Raw genomic sequence first — 21,012 nt, 5'->3', positions numbered from 1 at the left:
AAGACAAAGTCAGATCCTCCAAAGACTTCTAACATTGCAATCCAAAAGATTTTCAAAGCGCCCATTCAGCTGCTGCCTAGCTTGAGAGGGGCTTAAATTCCCCATTTGCTAAGATCCCACTAGTAAAGTTGTCCTGACCAGCCCACTCCCACAGGGCTCCTCCGAACACAACTTGGCCAAATGCAGTGCAACGGAGGTGGCGAGGCACTGACCAAAGGTGTGAGTGAGTTAGGTGTGAGCGAGTTATATCCAGTGAAAATTTTGCAAAGTGGGGAGAACGGAGAGGAAAGAAAAGAAGGAAATCCCTAGCCAGCAACCCCAGGAAAGGCCACAAATTGGAGATAACACAGCAGTATTCAATTCTCTGTTATAAATCAAATCGGCAAAGCAGCTGCTTTAACTGCCAGATAAATGAAGAACATTTCACCTCACCATGCCCTACCACAGTGGCTGTACTTTATGCATAAAAGAACTGACATGAATCAGGTGTGCAACTGTGGTTTTCACAAATATGGATTCCATACGGAGGAAGACACATACCTTCAGTATTTAAGTGCTGAAGTCACTGGGGGAGAGAGGAGGGAAGTGCTGGGAGCCAAGGTTTAAAGCACGTCTAACGCCTTGACTTTTCCCTCCCTCCAGCTGCTCTCAGCTCAGGATGCTGACTCACAAGGAGCCAGTTCGCCCCGTTTTTCCCAGGCAGTTAAAGCAAGCTGCAATGCTTGCTCTGGGCTGTGAATTCTTGGTAGCAGGCAACCTAAGTCAGACCAGTGGTTGTCAGTCACTTCTGTTTTGTGGACCCCCATAAAAAGCCTCTTCTAGAAATGTAACATACAGATTGCTGCATGTATATACAAGATGGCTTGTCTTTATCAGCTTTCACAGCTTCCCAAGACATAGTCCATAGGCTCCCCAGGGTCCACTGTGTTGAAAAGCATTAAGTTAGAGACTGAAGACATCTGTATGCCTCCGAGTGCAGCAGTATGTAGAGGCACCTTAGCTAACACTGAGTGAATCATCAATGAAAGTAAACATCTTCATTTTCATGACAGAGTAAGAGTGGGCACCACAGAGCAGCTGACATGCCTTAAATCCATTCCCTTGCTATAACTCATTCATGCTTCCATGTTTTGTATAAACATTCATACCTTGCAATAGCACATCCATTACCCCTCCTCTCCAACCCATATAAAGAGCCACCGCTGAAGACAATGAATACTGACCCACATTACATAGCCCTATGGAAATCCTAAAGAAACCTTAAGGAAATAGCTGTCCTTTAAGACAGCTCTTTGGTACCACACTCATAGTACAGCAAGCACGCAAGTGAGACAGATCCGTGCTGAGCACAGGAGCAATGCAGATACCCCACAGCCGGACCCAGAGCTCACCTGCAGGGTGCTGTTGCAGACTGTCCCCTGCACAGTGACCCATGTGGCATGTTTCTGGGCCTGCAGCTGGCTGCCCCGCCACCACCACCACCACCACCACCACCACGGCATGGGACAGAGGCTGCAGCTCAGTGATGCCACCAAGCAGCCCTTTGCATTCCCAGCTGCCCCACGGGCCACAGATGCAGCACAGCTCCTTGCTTCCCCCTGCTCCCCCTATCCCGTAACCCATGTTGCTACCTAAACATAAAGAGGGAGAAGAAAGCTGAGAAGCAGGGCAGGCCAGCAGGCTGCAGCGGGGTGGCACAGTGTCCGCCCCTGAGACCGTGACAAGGCCAGACGTTAAAAGGCTTTGCCTGCTGTTTCTTCACTGCAATTCTGTTTCTTCCCTCCCTCAAAGAAGTTTTGGAGATTAAAAACTTAAAGGTCTTTTAGTTGTGACAGGAAAAATCGCATTTCAAAGGGTCCCTTTAGTCTCTCCGAATCAGGATCACAGGAGAGGAGAGTGCTCACAGTCAGCCTGGAGCTTCCCCATAAGCGAACTTCGCAGGATCCCTGGCAAAGTTTCTGGGCCAGGTAATTAAATTGTTCCAGAGCGGGCTTACAGACCTCCAGGGGCTGGCCTGGGAGAGCATGGTGGGGAGCAAATGTTCCCAGAAGGCAGGAGGGGTTGTTTTCTCATGCTTTTCCTCCTTTATTGAGTTTTTCAGAAAATGAATGACCAAACATGACTTTTAACAATTTAATTTTCTGAGTGTATTTTGGCATTGATCAAAAAGTTATCTGTTTTGGACTTTAAGTGATTGCCTCTAAATTGGTACTTCGTATATATGCTTGCAAGTGTCACAGACTGTGACATTTTTGTTAAGCTAATCGGTTCCCACTACTAAAGCCTTAACAAATGTTACTGCTCTGCCATGCAAGGCCTGAGATTCATCTGCTAAGGAAAAGAAGGGCAGAAATTGAATTTGAGGAGGAAAAGTTTCCTGGCTGATCAGAATTTGATACAAGCCTTAATCTTTGAATATTTCTTCCTAAAACACCTCATTAAAACTGACAAAATTACAAAATCTTGTACTTTTGTAGGCAGCATTAATTTTTTCCCCCAAATCATTTATTCTTATACAGCTGGGAAAAATCTCAGAATGGACAGACAGATTCTGCCATGCCTCATATCTTGAACCTCTTCTATTATCATTAGTTATAATTAAAAATGATTTTTCTGAAGGACAGTGTTGGATTTTGGCCTGGTCTTTGAAAGGTTCCCTCTTTTCCGTCTTCTGGTTTGATAAGTAAATCTCAAAAATTTGAAGGAGTGAAATAGTCTGGATTTTTGGCAGAAGATTCCCCTACAAAGCAAATTCAGCCACTTAAGTAGGTTTGTAAGCACTGCTCTTCTGGAGAAAGTTGGGTTAAAGTTCCCTCACACAGAGGTGAGAATTCATCTTACCCCTCTTGCACAGGTGTTCATGTTATAGTATGAAAACCAGGAGTAATGGCACCTTTATGGCACCTTTCTCCAGCAATTCTCTTGAAAATGAAAAAAAACCCTTCTTCCATTATAGGAACTCCTAGGAACCCCCTAGAAGAGTGTTCAGAATGATGAATTTCAGATGCAGGGAAGTGCTTATGAGCAGCACTGAGGTACCTAAACCTAAGGAAACACACTATCTGGCCCTCACTATTTCCCCGTCTACTTTAGTCAGCTCCCTGCTCAGTGTCCAGGGACCTCCAAAGAGCCTGTTTTGAAAATTCCTGATCTCTGAAAATATTTTCCACTGTCCAGGGACCTACTTCAGGGATATAATTCCCCTAAAGAAGTCAGATGTGCACTGTGGCACGTAAATCCCTTGGCACCTCTCAGTCCAGAGCCTTAATGATACAAAGCACCAAAGACCTTAAGAAAATTAAGAGGCATCTCTCTAGAGAAAATACAAACTTTTCCAACAGTCTGTCACGCTATCGCCCATTTCTTTCCCTTCTGCTTTATTATTGCTGAATCCTTTCTTTACCATTTTTCCCTTTCTTTTAATTTAAAAATCTTTGTGTCTTCATCCCAGGAATGTTTATGGTTCACTGACTATGATGCACAATTCGTGTTTTGCTCATTAAGGACTTCCCAGCTAAACTTCAGATCTTTCCTGCCTATTGCTTAAATTATTCTTTCCATTAGGCATTTTGGCTGCCTATATTTACAATAATAAAACATCGTTATAAAAACATATCAAGTTGCCACGCTTAGACTATAATCAGTCTTTCTGGCATGAACTACAGTAAGATACAATCTGGGCTTTAAGTTCACCTCTAAATTTCAAAACATGATGTTATCTGTAAAAGTTTAATAAATTAAACTTCTTTTGTTCCAACTGACTGCTATGTGAGCTAATCTACTTTTTATTTAATTTTGGTATGGCCTCTAAACCAGGTATCACATCTAGAAAAGTTATGTCTGAAATGTTTCTTGAGTGAGTAATTTCCTCTTCATGAAGACTGGAATCTACTGAAAATTGTCAGATAAACTTTTTTTGGCTTTACTTCATTTCCTTATGAAATTTCCTCCACTGCCCCACAGAGATGCCATGGCTACATCAGATCTCCATCTCTTAGGCTTTTCATTTCTACTGCCTTTTGAATACGTACATCATCCTTTGTGTACAAAAGATCTTTACACTGTGACAGGGGTGGGCAAATTCTTTTTACAATTCTCAAAAGGCTTTACAAAGATAAATATGATTTTCATAAAAGTGCTCTGAGGGAGGTCTGTTTTATCTCCTTCATAGAAGAAACTGAGACACAGATGATTTGTCTAAGACAGGTTCCTCTCTGGGACCAAGGGGGATGGAATCCAGATGTCCCATCTCGACATCCAGTCCCAGTGTATTCCCATGCTGGATTATTTGGTTGCTGGTAATTACTTAAGTCAATGTAATCAGTGTATCTCACTTAATGAATACCACAGATTAAACAAACTTTTTTTCCTATTTGTATATTACATAGCAGGTCTGTACAAGTCCCAGATTTAGTTTGCCTCATAAAAGCATAAAATTGTTTCAATGCCTCAGAGCCAATTTAGGCCTGTGCATGCTGGAGTTGAATATAACATCAAAATATATACATTTGAAAATATGACTCTCCATGATTGTAAAGGAGATCAGAGAATCTGAGGACAAACAAATGTAATTATGTAAATATTATTTCTTTTATTCCAAATGTTTTGTTCCTAAGCATTAATTTAGACAGGATTTTGACTTGGCCAATCCAATAAAGAGCAATGACTTGGAATTATAACAGCAACAATTACCCAAGTCCTCTCCTTTCTCTTGTAGCAAGCAGCCTATCCTGCCATTAGCTTTTAAGCTTTCAGACCCATCCTTTCCATCTCTCCCACTGCTGTCATTTCCCAAATGAAACACCTCCATCAATAGGAGTGCTTTTGCAAACAGTCATTCTTTCCTGCCACAGGATATCATACAGCTCTCTTATCCAGTGAACCTAATCAACCTGCTGTGGTGAGCAGAATTATTACAGATGTAAGACTGATTGAAATTAGTCATTCCCAACACTTAATCCCAGTATGAAAAAAATATCTGTACATATTTAAACACCAAGTTATCTCAAGCAAGTATGGAAGAATAATGACCTGAAATACCTGTGTTGTTCTGTCAGTCTTGCATGAATTACTAGAATACTTAATAAATCAATTGAACCTTGATGCAAAGTTTGTTTCAGATTTTCATCCCGTGTTTATCTTTGTGTTTGAGCTGAGTCATAACAACCACAACCTAATAGCTTTGTTAGGGAAGATCGCAAAGCTCTAGCCCCAACCATCCCCCTCTTATAGGAAGAAGTCTTAAAAAAGCCTTTGCAGATTTGGCCAAGAGCCTTTTTGTATATCTTTGTTACCACAGATGATGCTAAAAGAAGAGCTTTAATCAGTCTCCAGGGACACAAATTCCCAGCTTTGGAAAAAATGCCTCTGGAAATGGCACACTGTATCAGGAGCTTGCTATAGCAAAAGGAGAAGGACCTTGGAAGTTTAAAAGTCACAGACCTTCAGAACAAAACAGACACTACTGTATCAGTCAGGGAAGGAAACTACCCTGCCTGTATGAATGCACAGCTCAGAACAAGGAGAGAGAAAAGACTCCAGCTAAAGTGCCTTCTAGTGTAAAAGTGATCTACTGCAACAGTTCTACTGGTGGCTACCGCTGCTTTGATCTGTAGGTGTGCACTATCAGTAAAGCCTATTTCCCTCGCCACATGGGATAAATAAACCACTATAAATAAGCCCACACCAGCACAGTTAGAACATGTTTTACTGTTGCATGTAGGCAAGCCTGAGGATACTACTTATCCTCAGAATGGGAGAATATGGTCTCAGCCAAAGTCTTGATAGCTACAGGAACACTGCAGTTTACAAGAGCCTAGTCCTCTGAAAGTACTGTGTATGTTCAACAGGCAAATGCTACTTTTTTATCATAAAGATCAATGTGTCTTTTTCACCATGGAGTCATTCTCTGACAACACTCCTCCTTATGGTTTCTATCCTCCAGGGGCCAGACTGTGAAACTTTTATTCCTGGAGAGAGTTTCCTGAACTGTGACACCAGTGGAGGACCATACCCCAATCACCATACTTGCTCCAAGCAGTGCCTTTGATCACATGAGACTGTAATGAAGTCCTTAGGCCTACTGGAGGAGAAAAGAGCTGTTTAAAGTAGATCTAGCACCAGAAACCAACTGGACTGAAGTGGAATTTTCCATTTTATGTATATGAAAGAGTAGGCTAGGACTGAGCTTTGCTGCTGCAGAATTAGCCATGGATCCAGTTACTATTCTTCTCTCTTCACTTTTGCAAAGCTCCATTCCTGAATTCACAGTAAGCAGTAAAGCAGTTGATGTTTATCCAAAATGCTTATAATGCATCTTTCTCCCTTATGCTCCTTGTCATTTTGTCCTTAGACTGGAAGAAAATATATTGCTTATCCACCCTGGAAGCATTTCCTGGTTGTCTAGCGAAGACCTTCACACATAGTGGGTGCTGCTTTTAACTTTCATAATTATGGTGTCACTACCAGCAGTGCAATTTGCTGCATGCTGTGGTTTAAGAGTAAAGAAAAACCACTAATAAGAGTGTCAGCTCAGCACATGGCTTCTCCCTTTCCTGGGCTATCACAGAGCATAAGCATTCTGAAGGTTACTTCTCTGCCAGTTGCAAATATTGACCTTGATGTCCTGTCCCTTACAATATTCTTTAAAATCCATCAACTGCAAACTAAGTTTAAGTCAGAAAACCTAATTAGTAACAGAGACAATGAATAACAAGCTTAAGGCGAGCGAGGAAGAGAACCTCTTGCAGGTGGCCAGCTTTTAGCTGCATAATTCTCTGTGCAATGGTCATGCTTCAAAAACTTAATTCTCTGTAATTTCATTTAGGATGGGAAAAACAAAACAAAACAAGCAAAGTGATATAGGATTTCATTTATATTCTGACAGGTACATTCATCTAAAGTTTACCTATAATAGCTGCAGTTACTGTACCTTTCCTCCAAAGCATTTAATGGTGTGAAACAAGTGGCAATAAAAAAAAAAATACAGGGCCTACTTGGCATTGCTATTCACTATTTTTACACCAATTGAAGTCTCCCTATTGCTAGGTTGATTGTATTAATCTGAAATTCCTGTGGCCCTTCAGTCTTGATTGCTTTCTGATTCTTGCTTAGTGTAAGTGGTGATAAAGTAGCTGAAATCATAACTCCTATTTGGAAGACAAAGAAGGAGGCCACTTGAGTTCTGTGGTGAGTGGCACATTTTGCTGCTTTAATTAAAAAGTTGTTCTAAAAAGCCTAACTGCTTCTGCAATGCATTACTTTGAGCACAAAAGAGACAGTATGTTTGCTACCCAGACTACAGAGACACTTTTGGGATCACTCTTGCAAATTTTCAAAGAATTTGAAATCTTCTTTTTATCTTGAAAAAAACAAAAATCAGTCCTCTCAGTGATGGAAATATATTTTTCTTTATGTAGTTCTTAAAGTACTATTCATCTCTATTAAGGTTCCTAAAGGGAGATTCTCAGCAACAAAACACCCTCCAAAAAAAAAAAGCCTTAAGTGCTAAAGAGTAATTGAAAGCCTTTAGCCCAGAACTGCAATGATTTTCAAGTGCCAGCTCCCTTTGAAATCAATGCCCAAAAACCTTTAAGGGTCAAGGGTTTTATTCCCTGAGAGCCAGCCAAAAGTGAGCATCACTGTACAAACATAAACTACTATTCTCTTCTGGAGACAGCAATGGCTGATGGATTAATCAGTATATTATGCAATCCTCTGAGCCAGCCAGAGTCCCCTGAGACTTAGTTTTCACTTTAAAAAAATCAATACACTTCACTGGTACTTTCAAGTTTTCATATGACAAAAGCATTGAGAATTAACATTTTACTGAAATTAATAAGGGTAGGTTAAGGAAGGCATGTAAGATTTGGCTCCACTTTGGAAGCCTATGAGAGTTCAGGTAAGATGCTTTTGGCTTAGGGACATTAAGTTAAATCATCTTAGTTTTTTATTGGGTAATATGAGAATCTTGCATGTTGTCTGTGACTATAAGATCAACTGTTCTTTTTGCATGGGAATCATGATATAGGACCCCACTAGCTTTAGATCTAAGCTCAAACCAAACTACATTGATGTATTTAAGGTACCTGCTATGTTTCCTCTCTGCTCTAGATATCAGCAAAATAGCTGTCTGACATCAAACCTTTGGGCAGTAAGAGAGAAAAAATGAGTAGCTTAACACTGTAGTTAGCTGCAAGGATTAACCAAGTAAGTGTCCCAGCATCAAAGAGTCAGCTCCTAATCTCCAAAACTTTTCATTACTAGAAAAGTGAGTTGAACTCTAAGGTTGTTCTCACTAAATCCTTTAATACAGGTCAGAACTGGCCAAACCTTCAGTTTTCACATGCTAGGATGCCGAACAGGGAAGGCAAAAGTTCAGTCCCAGTCAATCTTCCAGTGGGACCCACAAGTCCATCCCCTTAAACAAAAAAGGAAGAAAAATCAAGTCAGAATCCTTCTGTTTGCAGAGAGCATCTGAGAAGAGAGTACAGTTGAAGTAACTTCATTTACTTTCAGATAATTACCTAGTGACAGAGGGTAATTGCTTATATAAAAGTTATGCCCTTAGGGCTAGCAGCATATGCAGGTCTGAATCTTACAGGCCTTTTTGGACAAACTGATGCCTTCCAAAGGAGGACGTCAGCATTTGAAGGCCTGCTGTATTCTTGTTATTGAACAAGTGTAGCCCTGAGGCCATCCAGCCACCTCCTTACTTGCAGGGCTCTTGAGCAATCCAGCTAATCCTTTCAGGAGGAAATGCCAGATCCCCCTATTCTTTCAAGCACACTCACTCCACAGGGCCCATTGATGCCTCCAGCTATGCCCTCTACTTTTGCAGTGGTGTCAGTGGTAGCAAACACTAGTCAAATAAGACAGTCTAGGGTCCTTCCTTTAGGGGTCTAAACATCACCTGCCACAAAGGTAGCAAGGACTTGCTTCAGGCTGTCTAGAATTACCGTAGAGGCTGTGCATAAGGAGTACCCGGGACTAGTCGGCTCAGGCACAACGCAGACACAGGAAATCTGCCACTAATTCCTCCTGCTCCTGATATTCTACCTCTGAGGCTATGCCCTTTGGCCGTAATAAGGATAGCAAGCAAATGTCCACGTGAGGCAATGTCCCTCTAGCTTATGAAACATGACCTAGCCTGAAGGATTTCCTAGCATCTTCAGGTGCCAGTTTACTGACACTGTACTGATTACATTATGCATATTGCTTACCCCAAGTGTTTATGCTTTGGAACTCTCTTGTAATGTGAAACCTAGTATATATGTGCTTTTAAATACCACCGGCTGTCTGTCACTTCTCAGAAGACTAACCCCTGGCTAAAATTTAAGATCCAGGTTGCCCCAAAAAAACACTAGCTGGAAAAGTTGCTCAGGGATGCCTCAGGCTGACACAGGCCTACTCACATATCCCAAAGGATGTAAGCGTGGCCTCTCCCACTTCCACCTAGAACGGGGCAGGAACAGCTCCTCCCTGGGTCTTCAGGTCTGCAAGGACCATGCTCTGTGCCTTCATCAAGAAGCAGGGGGGACTAAAGTCTCTTCAAAACTCACCTCACTTTGCTAAGGGGTGAGAGAGCAGCATTATGTCACACTTGGGGCTGGTCCACCAACAGAGGCCATAAGGGGGACCAGTTACTTGTCACCTTCTTTTTAACACATCTCAACTAGCACGCATCCATGACTAGGCCCTATAGAGGTGCCGGAATTGACAGAAAAATGCCCTGGAGCTTGGACTAAGCAGAGCCTTGAAACGTTGTTGTGGGTTTAACTTCCCAGCCATGTCATTCTGCTCAGCTTTGTGACACTGAGGCAACATTACTAAATTTCCTACTTCTAATATCTTAATTTGAAGCAAAGCATCTTCAGGAACCTTTATGTTTGATCTCAACCTCACAGCTGGAGAAAACTAGCAGCTGTTTTGTGATTCAGAAGGAACGGAGTAATAACCCACTAAGGCTACTTCTTCTGTATGGGGATGGGTGAGTCAGACAAATAATTGGACAATGCAGATCAATTAAGTGTAACTCAGTTAATAGAATTAATTTGCAAATTAGTACGTTAGGTGAATCAGCTGCAATTCACTTGGACAGAAACATTAAAAAATATTAAAAATGTTACAATGAAACATAGATAAATATTACTGCTGAAAAGGTTCTGAAGATGGCAGTTGCCAAATGGAAGTTTAAGTGCTGGGGCTCCATTGGTTGGAGTTTCATAAAATCCTTGGGGCAGGAAGCACATTTTCTTCCTGGCTTGTAGAACATTCATCACCCTGACAACTCTCAATGGATCATAAATAATCATTAGAGACAGACTGAGAGAGAAAGTTCTGATTAGGATCCAAGCAGCTGCAGTGTTTGCTGGGGCAGAGACACAGGGGGTCAGGTGCAAGGAAAGGAAAAGAAATGGTTTTAAATTTGAAAGGTGGCTTAAGATAATCAGTTGGCAAAATAAATAACATATCTGCCCCTCTCACATTCTTCCTACTAAACTTTGGAAACATGTCTGGGCTGTTAGTATTAAGGGACACACACTTAAAGCAGATAAACATGTCCCAGAATGTTCAACATTTGAGACAGCTCGGTTTCTTCGAGGATGGAGTGCTCTGGGAGGGAAATGCCAGTACTATTGTTCTGTAAGTCTTTGGAAGGCTGAAAAATGTTTTGGATGGGTATAAGTAATACAATCTTCTAAACTAAAAGAGGACTTGCAGCTACTGGAGCACTAACTATTCCCAGATGAGTTAAGAAGATGCTGAGCTCTAAGGTGTGTGTGATCAGAGCAAAATAAAGGGGCAGTTTAAACACGGAGGAACAAATGTGGTTTTCCCCCCACCGTGACAAGGAGGAAAACCTTCACTTATTGACTAGTTTGTGCCCTGATGGTAAAACTATGGTGTTGAACAAACATATACATATATGAAGGACACCACATCATGGCTGCATCAATTTAATGTGGTGCCTGCCTGGAATCAACTAGCACCAGAAATATATATTACTGCAGTACTCAGTTGATAAAGAGCATCAATTCCTTATTCCTCGTGAGCTATAAATATTGAGTTTGATTCTTAATAGGAATAAATCTGCAGATTTCAGTAAATCTCTGGTAATATATACTTGCTTGGGATCTAACCCATCAATATCATTTACACAGGATTTCCTCAGTAGCGCAAAATGGGTAACAGTTTTAATGATTTATTTATTTATTTTAATAGGGTTCATTTATATTCTGTTTTACTGACATTTTCCTGCATGGCAAGGATTCATAGGTTTAGAAAAGCTTTTGTAAATAACTTCTCTGCAAGTAATTTGATTTCACATGATAGCAATGGAGCTGTCAGAAAAGCAAACCTGCCCAAAGAAAGGATTACCTGTGAAATTTTTATTGTGTGTGTAAAACATCACACACGTGCTATTGTACTTTTCTGAGAGGATCTAAAATATTAAAACAGCCCTAACAGTTTTGTTACATTTGTTATGTTACAGTTCATGCTGCTGAATTATACATTATCAAAATTGACCTAGCACTGCATTATGTCCATCATCCTCACAGCCTCCCAGCTCACAGTCACGGTCTGTCAGGTTTGATGGGGAACTGGTTAAACACAATGTCAGAATATGATCCCTGGGCTGCTCACCAGTAAACTGGAAGACCAACAGTATTAATCAATTCCAGGAAAATACTGGGAAGTAATTGACTATGTAGATTTCCAGTTATTAAGCCATGGGTTTTGTTCTTCCATGCTAATTCTTCATAACTATTGATGAGAAACTAGCCAGTCTTTACAAATACTGCTAGCTCTTTACAATTTGCTGCTCTTTGTATACAGGACTATGATATACCTTCCAAACACGGCAATGGCTGAAAACCACCCAGTTCCTTGCTGCATGATTTAGGCACTACAGCAAATCACCAGGCTACAGCAGGCCTCCCTCATTCTCACTTGGCCTTCTGTAATCTTACCAAAGGTATTTCCAATAGTGGCCTCAGACTCCAATGCAGCAAACCCTGGAAAGGCTGATACTACAGGGAGCATCAGATTCTCTTCCCAAATCCTTTACAGTTTGGGAGGCATCAGGATGCCTCCCCTTGAACTTGTTATTCTGACTGCTCTCCCTTGACGCGCAGTCTCCAGCTGAAATTGTACGTAGCTGGAAAAGGCAGAAGTGAATGGAATAATTCAGATTTATAAATCAACAGACAAAAGCAGAGCCCTTCCTTTCAAATGTGCATCAACTCAAACAAATGATGTTTCAACTTTAGGCCAACTGTATCGATGTTGCCTCAACCTGATTTTAGGCCCACTGCTAAGCTGAAGAGCCACATTGTTGACCAAAGGGCTGTCATACAATCAAGATTCAAATTCCACTGAAGGAATATAGACTTTGGCCCTGCTGCAGAGTCACGGTAAGACGGAAAAATTAAAGTTACAGATCAGATTCCCTCGGAGCTGTATGCAGCACAAGGAACCTTTGCTTCGGAGCTCTTTATCAGGACATGCTAGCCAAGGAAAAAAAAAGCCCTGGGCTCTGGTAAACTTCATCCAGCTTGAAAGGAGGCTCAGCAGGCCAGAGTTCAGAAAAAACTTGCGGCCCAGAACATTTATCAGTCCTAGAGCACATCAGGTCCTGTCAGATCATGAAAAACAGAACTGGAAGACTGACTGTGTGTTTCTAGGGCCTTTGACCCTGGCACAGTTCTAATTAGATGTCACCGAAACATTACGTATAAGATAAGGCATCTATATAGGTAGTAACTGATGTGCTGAAAAAGCCTTTTGCTTGCATAGTTCTCCACATAGGTCAGATACTGATTTTCTTAATAGACTGCAGAAAAGACTGTCCAGTAATATAAGGTAGTCAGTGTTTATGTTAACCTTACTTTCAGGACAGAGAGTTATGTAATTTACCAGTATGTCGTACTGCATGCATGGTGGTTTTTTAACTGTCATTTTAACCCAAAGTGCACTGTGTTGTCGAAAATTTCACAGTTCAGTGCACAACAAATTGATTCTTTTAGTAGGTCAGCCCTGGTAACAGGCATTGATTTAAGCAGCTTATCCCAACATATAACTAAATACTATTTCTAAACTGCAGTTCTTTATGATCACACAGAAGATGGATTCTATTGCAGCGGCCTGACTCTTGTTGACACATACACAAAGAGACAGACACTCTGGGAGCATAACAGAGCAAGAAGATTGGCTTGTATTATTTGGTAGCATTTATACAGAACACCAAGTGTTGTTTACTTCCTAATCCGCCTACAAAATATAAAGAATTGTGGCTCTGGGCTATTTCAAAGAGATAATATGAATGACTCACTTGAGTTGTATATTGACCTCAAGCACTGTAAAGATGTATTTTACACTGTTTTTAAAAACAATTAAAGTAGATTTTTGCAATTGTCTTGAAAGATGACTAAAATGTATTTAGTGATTTTCATGACACTTAAAATAGAACCCCACGTACCAGAGGTGTTAAACCCAAAACATCTGGCCGAGACACACATTATTTGTTGTTAGTCAATATATCCCTAATAATCAATCATACCCTCTTCCAGACCGTGTTCTTTACACTACAGCAGCTTCTCAATTCATACTTGTATCTTATTTGACTATTCATAAAAGCTGCATAAGGACCATATTTAATATCATTGGTGGTAATGGATGCATACTAAAAACTGCAACCCCCTGTTCAGATATGGAACTAGAATCTGTGACCAGCTCCTATCTCTAAGTCCTGAGCTGAAACCAGATCTAAACTCCCACAAAGCATGAACAAGATATAGCCCCGTAATGGAAGGAGTCAAACTCACTGCAAACACAAGCCACAGCTCCTTCTTGCCTGAAGGCCACAATTACAACTGCCTACCACCTAGTCTGTTTTTAATGACTAAGAGCTGATTAGTAACCAGCAAAGGGAGGGGGGGCACAGGGGGAAGGAGGAATGGGAACATATAGGATCCATATAATTACTTCCGTATCTCTTCTTTCTTTCTTCAGAGCCAGTCAAAATCTGGGGAAGGAAAATGCTTTTTTCTCTATCTTACCACTATAAAAGTTTGGGAAGAAACCTTCCCTTACCAATGTGTGCAATCCAAATTCAGCAGGACAAGAACCAATGCCTAAAACACCAAGAAACTACCTTGTGGTGGATCTCTTAATAATATTCAAATCAAGACTGACAAGTTTTGTAGAAACTCAAACACATTCTGCTTAGATGCAAGTCACTCACCTCAATACAAGCAAAACTAGTTGCAATTAATTAGCTTATAATGTATCTGCTAGATTTTCTTTTGGATAGAATGGTCCATTTTGAGCTTAGATTCTATGAATGTCTGAATCTGTGAAGGAAGGAAATCCAAACCAGTGTCTATTTACTGCATTGGTTCAGTAAAATTATCAGGAGAAAAGGGAAATGATATTTTCCCTTTATCATCCTTATCTTAAAGGCATCTAATAAAATACTGAAAACACGCAGAGGGGATATGTCTAGTAAGCTGGTACACACTTTACTGTCTCTCTCTCTTTTTTTTTTTTTAAAGCATAATGGTACTTTAATGACATATTTCCAAACATTTCCACTTTTTGTTTGGTAAATAGACTGAGGAAAGATTGACCCTCCACAACTAGTGAAATATACACTCAAGCAATTCTTTACAGGTATGCCTTTTCACTTCTATACAAATAGGGAGGAAAAACATTAATTCTGCAAGTGGTAATAAAGACTATGAATTTAATAGCACTCTAAAATACAGCTTAAATGTATATTTGTTATTCCAGTCAGTGCATTACAGTAATAAATACAGGAAATACAACTGTGATTGCACAGATTTAAATATTAATTGCAAGAGGTGGTAAATCTTGGTGCTCTTAAGATTTGATGCAAAACCCACTGAATTAGTCGAATCTCCTTAGATTCCAGTGGGCTTTGACTAAGTCCCTTAATGATATTAAAATACATTTGTTATTAAGCATCACGTTCAATACAATATTATGACAATGCTATAATTTGTTCATACCATTATGCAAAAGTTCAAGTCCAATCCTGCTCCTATTGAAGGCTGCAATACAAGTTCTGTAGACATCAGTAAGAATAGGTCTGGGTTATCCATTTTGAATTGCACTGTATACAAGTATTGACAGAAGAATACAATACAGTATTCACAAAATTAAAGCGGCTTCTATGAAACCTACAGAGAAAAGCAGCACAGAATCAATGAAGTAAAAACAATATTTCAAAAAAATAATAAATCAGACTTGGCATTTTTGGAAAACAATATTGAAAAAAGACAAATGAATTGGCACAGTTTAACAACCTAATTTCTAAGTGCACTTTATAATAACTCTCCTTACAAGCTGCTGTTTTCCCAGAAGATGATGACAAAAAGCCTCATTAGAACATGACTGTTTTATGGTGACAGGTTTTATTGCATTGCCAGCTGTGAATCTTAAAACAAAAAACAAAAAACCACAACACACACACACTAGAAAGGTTCCTAAAAACCCTATTTTCTTTTTTTAGCATCAAAAAATAGTAACATAGCACTTCCATATATTTGTGAATACCCACAATTCTAGTTTTTAAAAAAAATAGAAGTTAAAGAAAAGCAATTTTTGTCTTAGTTTCAAAAATAATGTAAATAAACATTTAAGAATCAGATATTTCAATGATCAGAGAGATATCTACAATGTGAAAGATTTGAGTCCAATCCTGCAAATACTTGACCATGAACACAGACTTGAGGACCTGTTGAACCTGCTCATTTGAGCAAAACTGAATAAATGTAATTAAGGGCTGGCAGGATCAGGCTCCTAGTTTCACCCGTTATAAGCTTTCATACAATTTGTCCTAGGCTAAAAAGTATACATACAGTATATACTCTGTATACTGATTTATACAAAAATGGGCTTCTGTTTTACAGCTTTAACCCTGTTATTGCTACACTGAAAATAAACATTTGGAACAATTTACATGACTCATAAAGGATAAAACTGAGATGCAGCTTCTGATGACTGAATTTCCACTTGAGCCATTTTAAACTGGGTACACTGTAGCCATTTGCGGAGCACGGATGAGCTGTTGTTCATTTGTCCTGACCCCTGCAACATCCTTAGGCTGTGATGGTTGACATTACTCTGAATGGCTTGGAGGCGTAGTTGGAGTCCAGCAGATAAATGCTGTTGAAACAATTTCAGACATTCAGTTTCTCTCTTTATTCAATACACATATTAATACAAGACAGTGAAATGTACTTATCTTCATCACAAATTGGTTGTTGGCCATGGAGAGTTCCTCCACTGCCCCAGTATCACATTTCTTTCTTCCATGTTCTGCACTGTAGCTTGCAAATCACTAGGTTTATCTGCAGCACCTTTATTCCCATCACCAAAATTCTCTTGAATGGCAAACCTCACTCATCCTCACAAACAGAGCCAGCTAGGACAGTGTTACCCCATACAGGCCAACAATATCTGCTATGGAACCAAAATCCATCTCCCCAGTAAGGGGTCCCAAGCCTGAGTTGTCAAAGGGAGTCTCAAACCGAAGAAAAATACATCTGGGGGAATGACCAACCTCAGTAAACCAGGGGGAAAGGCCCTGCCACAGAACCCTGGTTAGAAGGAAGTGTTTCCAAAGGGAAAGGGAAAACAGTACTGAGCACAGGACAAGTATGTTAGCTGATGATGCTTCCTGTCTGCTCACATCTGAGACCTTCAGTCCTGAGCTGTCCAGTACATCTGGATGCACTACAGTGATATATTTTCAGAGAGCTGGGAGACGAAGTCTAGTGACTTAGTCTTATTTCCAGAGTTAATTTACAGAAACACACAACACTAGCAATAGAAGAGCAAGGTGCAAGAAACAACCTACCTTTAGATTCGACTGTATCATTGGCAACCACATTGGTATGAGCTGTATGAAGAGAGAGAGAAACATTTTGTTATTACACAAGTGCCTGCAAAAATGCTCTAGTTACTGTGAGTCAGAGAAGAGTTTATCTAACACATTTAGCCCTCAGAATGGACACAAAAAGCACTCAGCCACAAATCTGGACATGTATTTATTTTAAAATGATGCACATGCTTGGGGGCAGGTGACTTTCAGAGGTAAGGAAGCCATCTTCCCTTGTTTGTAGCAATTACTGATATTACAAATATCCTGTTTAAGGCAATGAAAAGAGTTCAAAATAGAAAACTCATTAAAGAAAATCAATTATTTTCCTTTTGAGGGTGTTTCTGTATGCACAGTTGAGCAAGCATTGGAATGAATATGGTACACATTCTGCACTGCAAGGTGCACATCAACAACAGGAAAAAAAAAACATACAGCAGAATTTCCTAATAACAGGCCAGATATTTAAGCAGTAACCACCATTTTATAAGCCAGTAGTCATGTCACTGCTTCACTGTGGAATGTGACATGTAGGCCTGGGAACACAGATAAGAAATTCTCCTCCTAACTCCTCTCCAGAGTGACAAAGCAAGGAGGTCTGGGAATCCATCACTCACAGTTGATATTTATTTCTGTCTCGAGCCCTTCAGAGAACTTTTATTTCTGAGTAAGTATAACATTATAAGCTTATGGAAGGCAGAGAGGCATTTCTAGAAAAAGTATTCATGTTCTCCAATATTAATTTAACCACTGATGTTATTGTTCTAAAATGTTCCTCCAAATGGCATCAAAATTTGCAATTTACCAATTATGTTACCGGGAGCTGCAAGTTAAACCTAATCGCTATTGACAACATTAGATAAAGCGCTGTTTCCCTTGCGCAAGGAACGCTAATTTTTTCAATTTCAGTGCTGTTTTGCTGGAGAATCATATGCAGCTCTGTCAGGACTGATTACTTAGCCTACCAAATAAAGAACCATATTCGAGCCTCAGCATTTAGACAGATGAATACCAAAACAGCTGGAATGCAGCCAGATGCAGTAGACGTGTGAGTTCTGTACATCCTTCCCTGTGTTCTCACACTAAGGAAATACTTAATAAGGTCCAGTGGCTCCAAGTCCCCATGTGTTTTTTTGGAGAGGTGAGGAACAGAAAGTGTACTGAGAAGCCATGCTCCACACCTCACAGCTCCACCCCCATTAAACGTCACTGAAAATTTCATCCAGAGTTCATGAAGTTCCTATGGAGCCAGTCAGCCAGTTGGTGACATGACTGGTGTCTGAAGGACAGGAAGCAAGGAGGGAAACTATGCAGAAATTCAGGAAAGGGATTTCTCTGGCCTGAGGTACCCCGCTGCATCTGAATCAACTGACTAGACATCATCTCCAGTCAGCTGAGAGAAATAAGCACTTCTCATAGCCAGTTCATCTCACCGAGATCACCAAAGCAGGTAGCTAAAATAGATGAAGATGAATCATGGCCTAAAAATACCTGTTTATCTCCATTGACTATAAAGGGTGCTAAGGAAAACTAGCTCATATTGATATCTATGCTGTAGAGGTCTAAGGTTAGATAAGATCACTGTAATCCAGCACCATCTCTTTCTTCCAGGGTCTGGACAGATTTAGGGAAACTAAACATTCAGCTGCAGGCTCAAGAAAGCAAACCCTCCACTCCTACAGCTGCCAGTTAGATAATTGAGACAAGAAGAAATTTTACTGAAGCACTTGAGTTTTGTGATCTAGTCCTCAGTGAGCCTTTTCTTCACCAAAGGAAGAATATATAAAGCTAGTTAGAAAGAACAGCTGGAAGAACAGACTGCTGTCAGAGAGTATCCATTCTGGGGGGTTGATATTGTCACCTGTAACATGTAGATTCCAGTGCAAGTTTGGACAGAAACCAGGTTGGAGAACAGACTGGTCACTGTGCTTTTCTGGGTCCCCAGCTCTGCTGCCTGCCAAGGTCTCTAGAAGCTACCTGGCGGCTGCTAGAGTTGTCTAAAATCCCTGGGTCTCTAAAAATGACCTTGTGGTTTGCTGAGCTGCTCCCTTCACTTCTCTGGGTTCCCAAATTCCTCAGACATATGTCTGATGGGCAGCCAGAGAGCTGAGCTCAGCAAGCAGCTGGTCCCCAGCACCGATGGCTCTCCTGGGAACAAAGCTCAACCGTTCCGTTTCAGTCCTCCTAAAGCAGAATGCTTCCCCTCAAAGAAAATATAATGATTCCCCTTAGAGAAAAATATAATGGATATATATGCAGATAAATGTGCATCTGTGTAAGTTTGCATAAAACTCATTCCAACCTAGAAAGAAAAATAAATACAGAATAGTTGAAATGTTTTCCAGGAAGGAAACTTTGTTTTCCTCAACAAATGGGTAAATATGGTCTAAAGTCAGTTCCAAAAATTGTCCTCTGAGAAAACAGGGAATGGCTCAAAGATTACAGAAAGCAATCACAGACATGTCTTGATGCTAAGTTCAGCATGAGTTTAATTTAGTAGCTAAGTCTAACACAGTACCAGGAGGACAAACGCTCATTGCACCAACACAATCAGGAAATGTAAGAGCGATTATCCCTGCCACACTGAAAAGAGAAAGTACATATTTTAGTGAAGGAGAGCTGAATTGCTCACATGCCTTCTCCTTTCTCTCTTATTTTAGAAGAGATTTTCCCTCACTTGTCACCTGAGAAAGTTATACATGAAATAGCCACCTAAGACAGCTATTCCATAAAACACCTGGCAACATGTGATGACTCCTTATTATAATGTATTAAAAATATAAATGTGTGTTGAATCATGTATTATTATACAATGACTTCATTTACAAGTGAAGTTTTTGCAGCACCTGATTCTTCAGGTAGAATAAAATTTACTGCAGTAAATATAATTATGTGAATGATAAATGCTCAAGATTTAATACTGGCTGCTGTGCTCAATTCCAAGAGGAGGACGTTGGGAATTATTAGTTTTGCTGAAAGATCTCAGAAAGGATGTTAAGAACTTCTGTTATATATACATGTGTGTGTGTGTGTGTGTGTGTGTATATATCTATCCTTCACTACACTGTGTTCATTTCTACAATGACCCTTGCTTGAAAGGCTTATATCTAAACTAAAAGAAAAAAAAAAGCTTTGAAGAATAAAATAAATAACTTGTTTCCTTATGGAAGGCAAGGTAATAAGACTGAGTTGTCTGAAACAAACAAGCTACCAAAAAAAAAAAAAAAAAAACCACCCAGTCAACCAATATCCAAAGAACTGTCATCCTTGCAGACTTCTGAACTAGATTAGGAGTGATGAAGTTCAGATCTTCTCTATATAGATCTTCTCTATCTCCTCTATAGCCACTGAAGAAAATACAGTCTCAAAGCTGACCTTGTTTCAAATTATATAGATGCCACTCATTTACTGGTTGCTGTGTGAATAAACTTTGCAGTTCTGTGTCACTGAAAGACTCAAAATAAACAGTGAATCTTTCCCCAAATCATGGCACTTATTTTTCAGATTCTCTGCAGATAGAACAAACATTTTCACAATTAATTAGTTTTGGAAAAGAGAGTAATCTAGGACTACAAAACCTATAATACCATTATGGATGTGTATTTTCCTGCAGGATTTCACTTTAGGACTACGTAAAGGGGATTTGGTCATCCAGATTCTTCTCTCCCACATCCCATCTGTTAAAAATGAAAGCAAGCTATGCAACTTATCTCTGGCTTTCAGGGGTCTATGAGCTTGATTTTGCAGTAACAACAACATCCCTTTAACCTGATTTAACTTATTGTTGATATACACTCCGAAATATAACCCTTGGACATGTTCATTTGAATTATGACAGGAATTTGAGCCTAAAGGTCTCTTTTCTTACAGCTTTAAAGTCATTCTTCATCTTTGTCAAAACTTGGACATTCTGGACTACCTGGAAGAGAAGCTGAACTAATTAACCTTCTGAAAACCTTGCCAGCCCACATCTCCTCCAGGAATAGCCACGATCACTTTAATATCCCAGACTGACAGAGTTTCTGTACTGCATCCAGTCATTACTGATTATAAATCTGTATTTTCACAATGAATCTGAATACTTTCAGGCCAGTTTACAACAAGAC

At 40.0% G+C, this 21,012-nt stretch overlaps 1 protein-coding gene across 1 annotated transcript in view; it reads right to left on the bottom strand.

The window, feature by feature from the left end:
• Positions 1-14,717: 14,717 nt before the first annotated feature.
• Positions 14,718-21,012, bottom strand: part of UNC79 (unc-79 homolog, NALCN channel complex subunit) — a 113,378-nt gene continuing 107,083 nt past the window's right edge. Inside the window, exons 51-52 of the mRNA XM_067296968.1 lie at positions 16,886-16,927; positions 14,718-16,191 (exon numbers count right to left, since the gene is read on the bottom strand). Of these exons, the coding sequence (XP_067153069.1) occupies positions 15,991-16,191; positions 16,886-16,927 (243 nt within the window). The 3' untranslated portion in view covers positions 14,718-15,990. The remainder of the gene's footprint in view (positions 16,192-16,885; positions 16,928-21,012) is intronic.

This window comes from Apteryx mantelli, chromosome 4 (assembly GCF_036417845.1).
Source record: "Apteryx mantelli isolate bAptMan1 chromosome 4, bAptMan1.hap1, whole genome shotgun sequence".
Classification (NCBI taxonomy): Eukaryota; Metazoa; Chordata; class Aves; order Apterygiformes; family Apterygidae; genus Apteryx; species Apteryx mantelli.
Note: the sequence above shows the minus strand (reverse complement) of the source record. Positions and strands in the feature narration are given on the sequence as shown.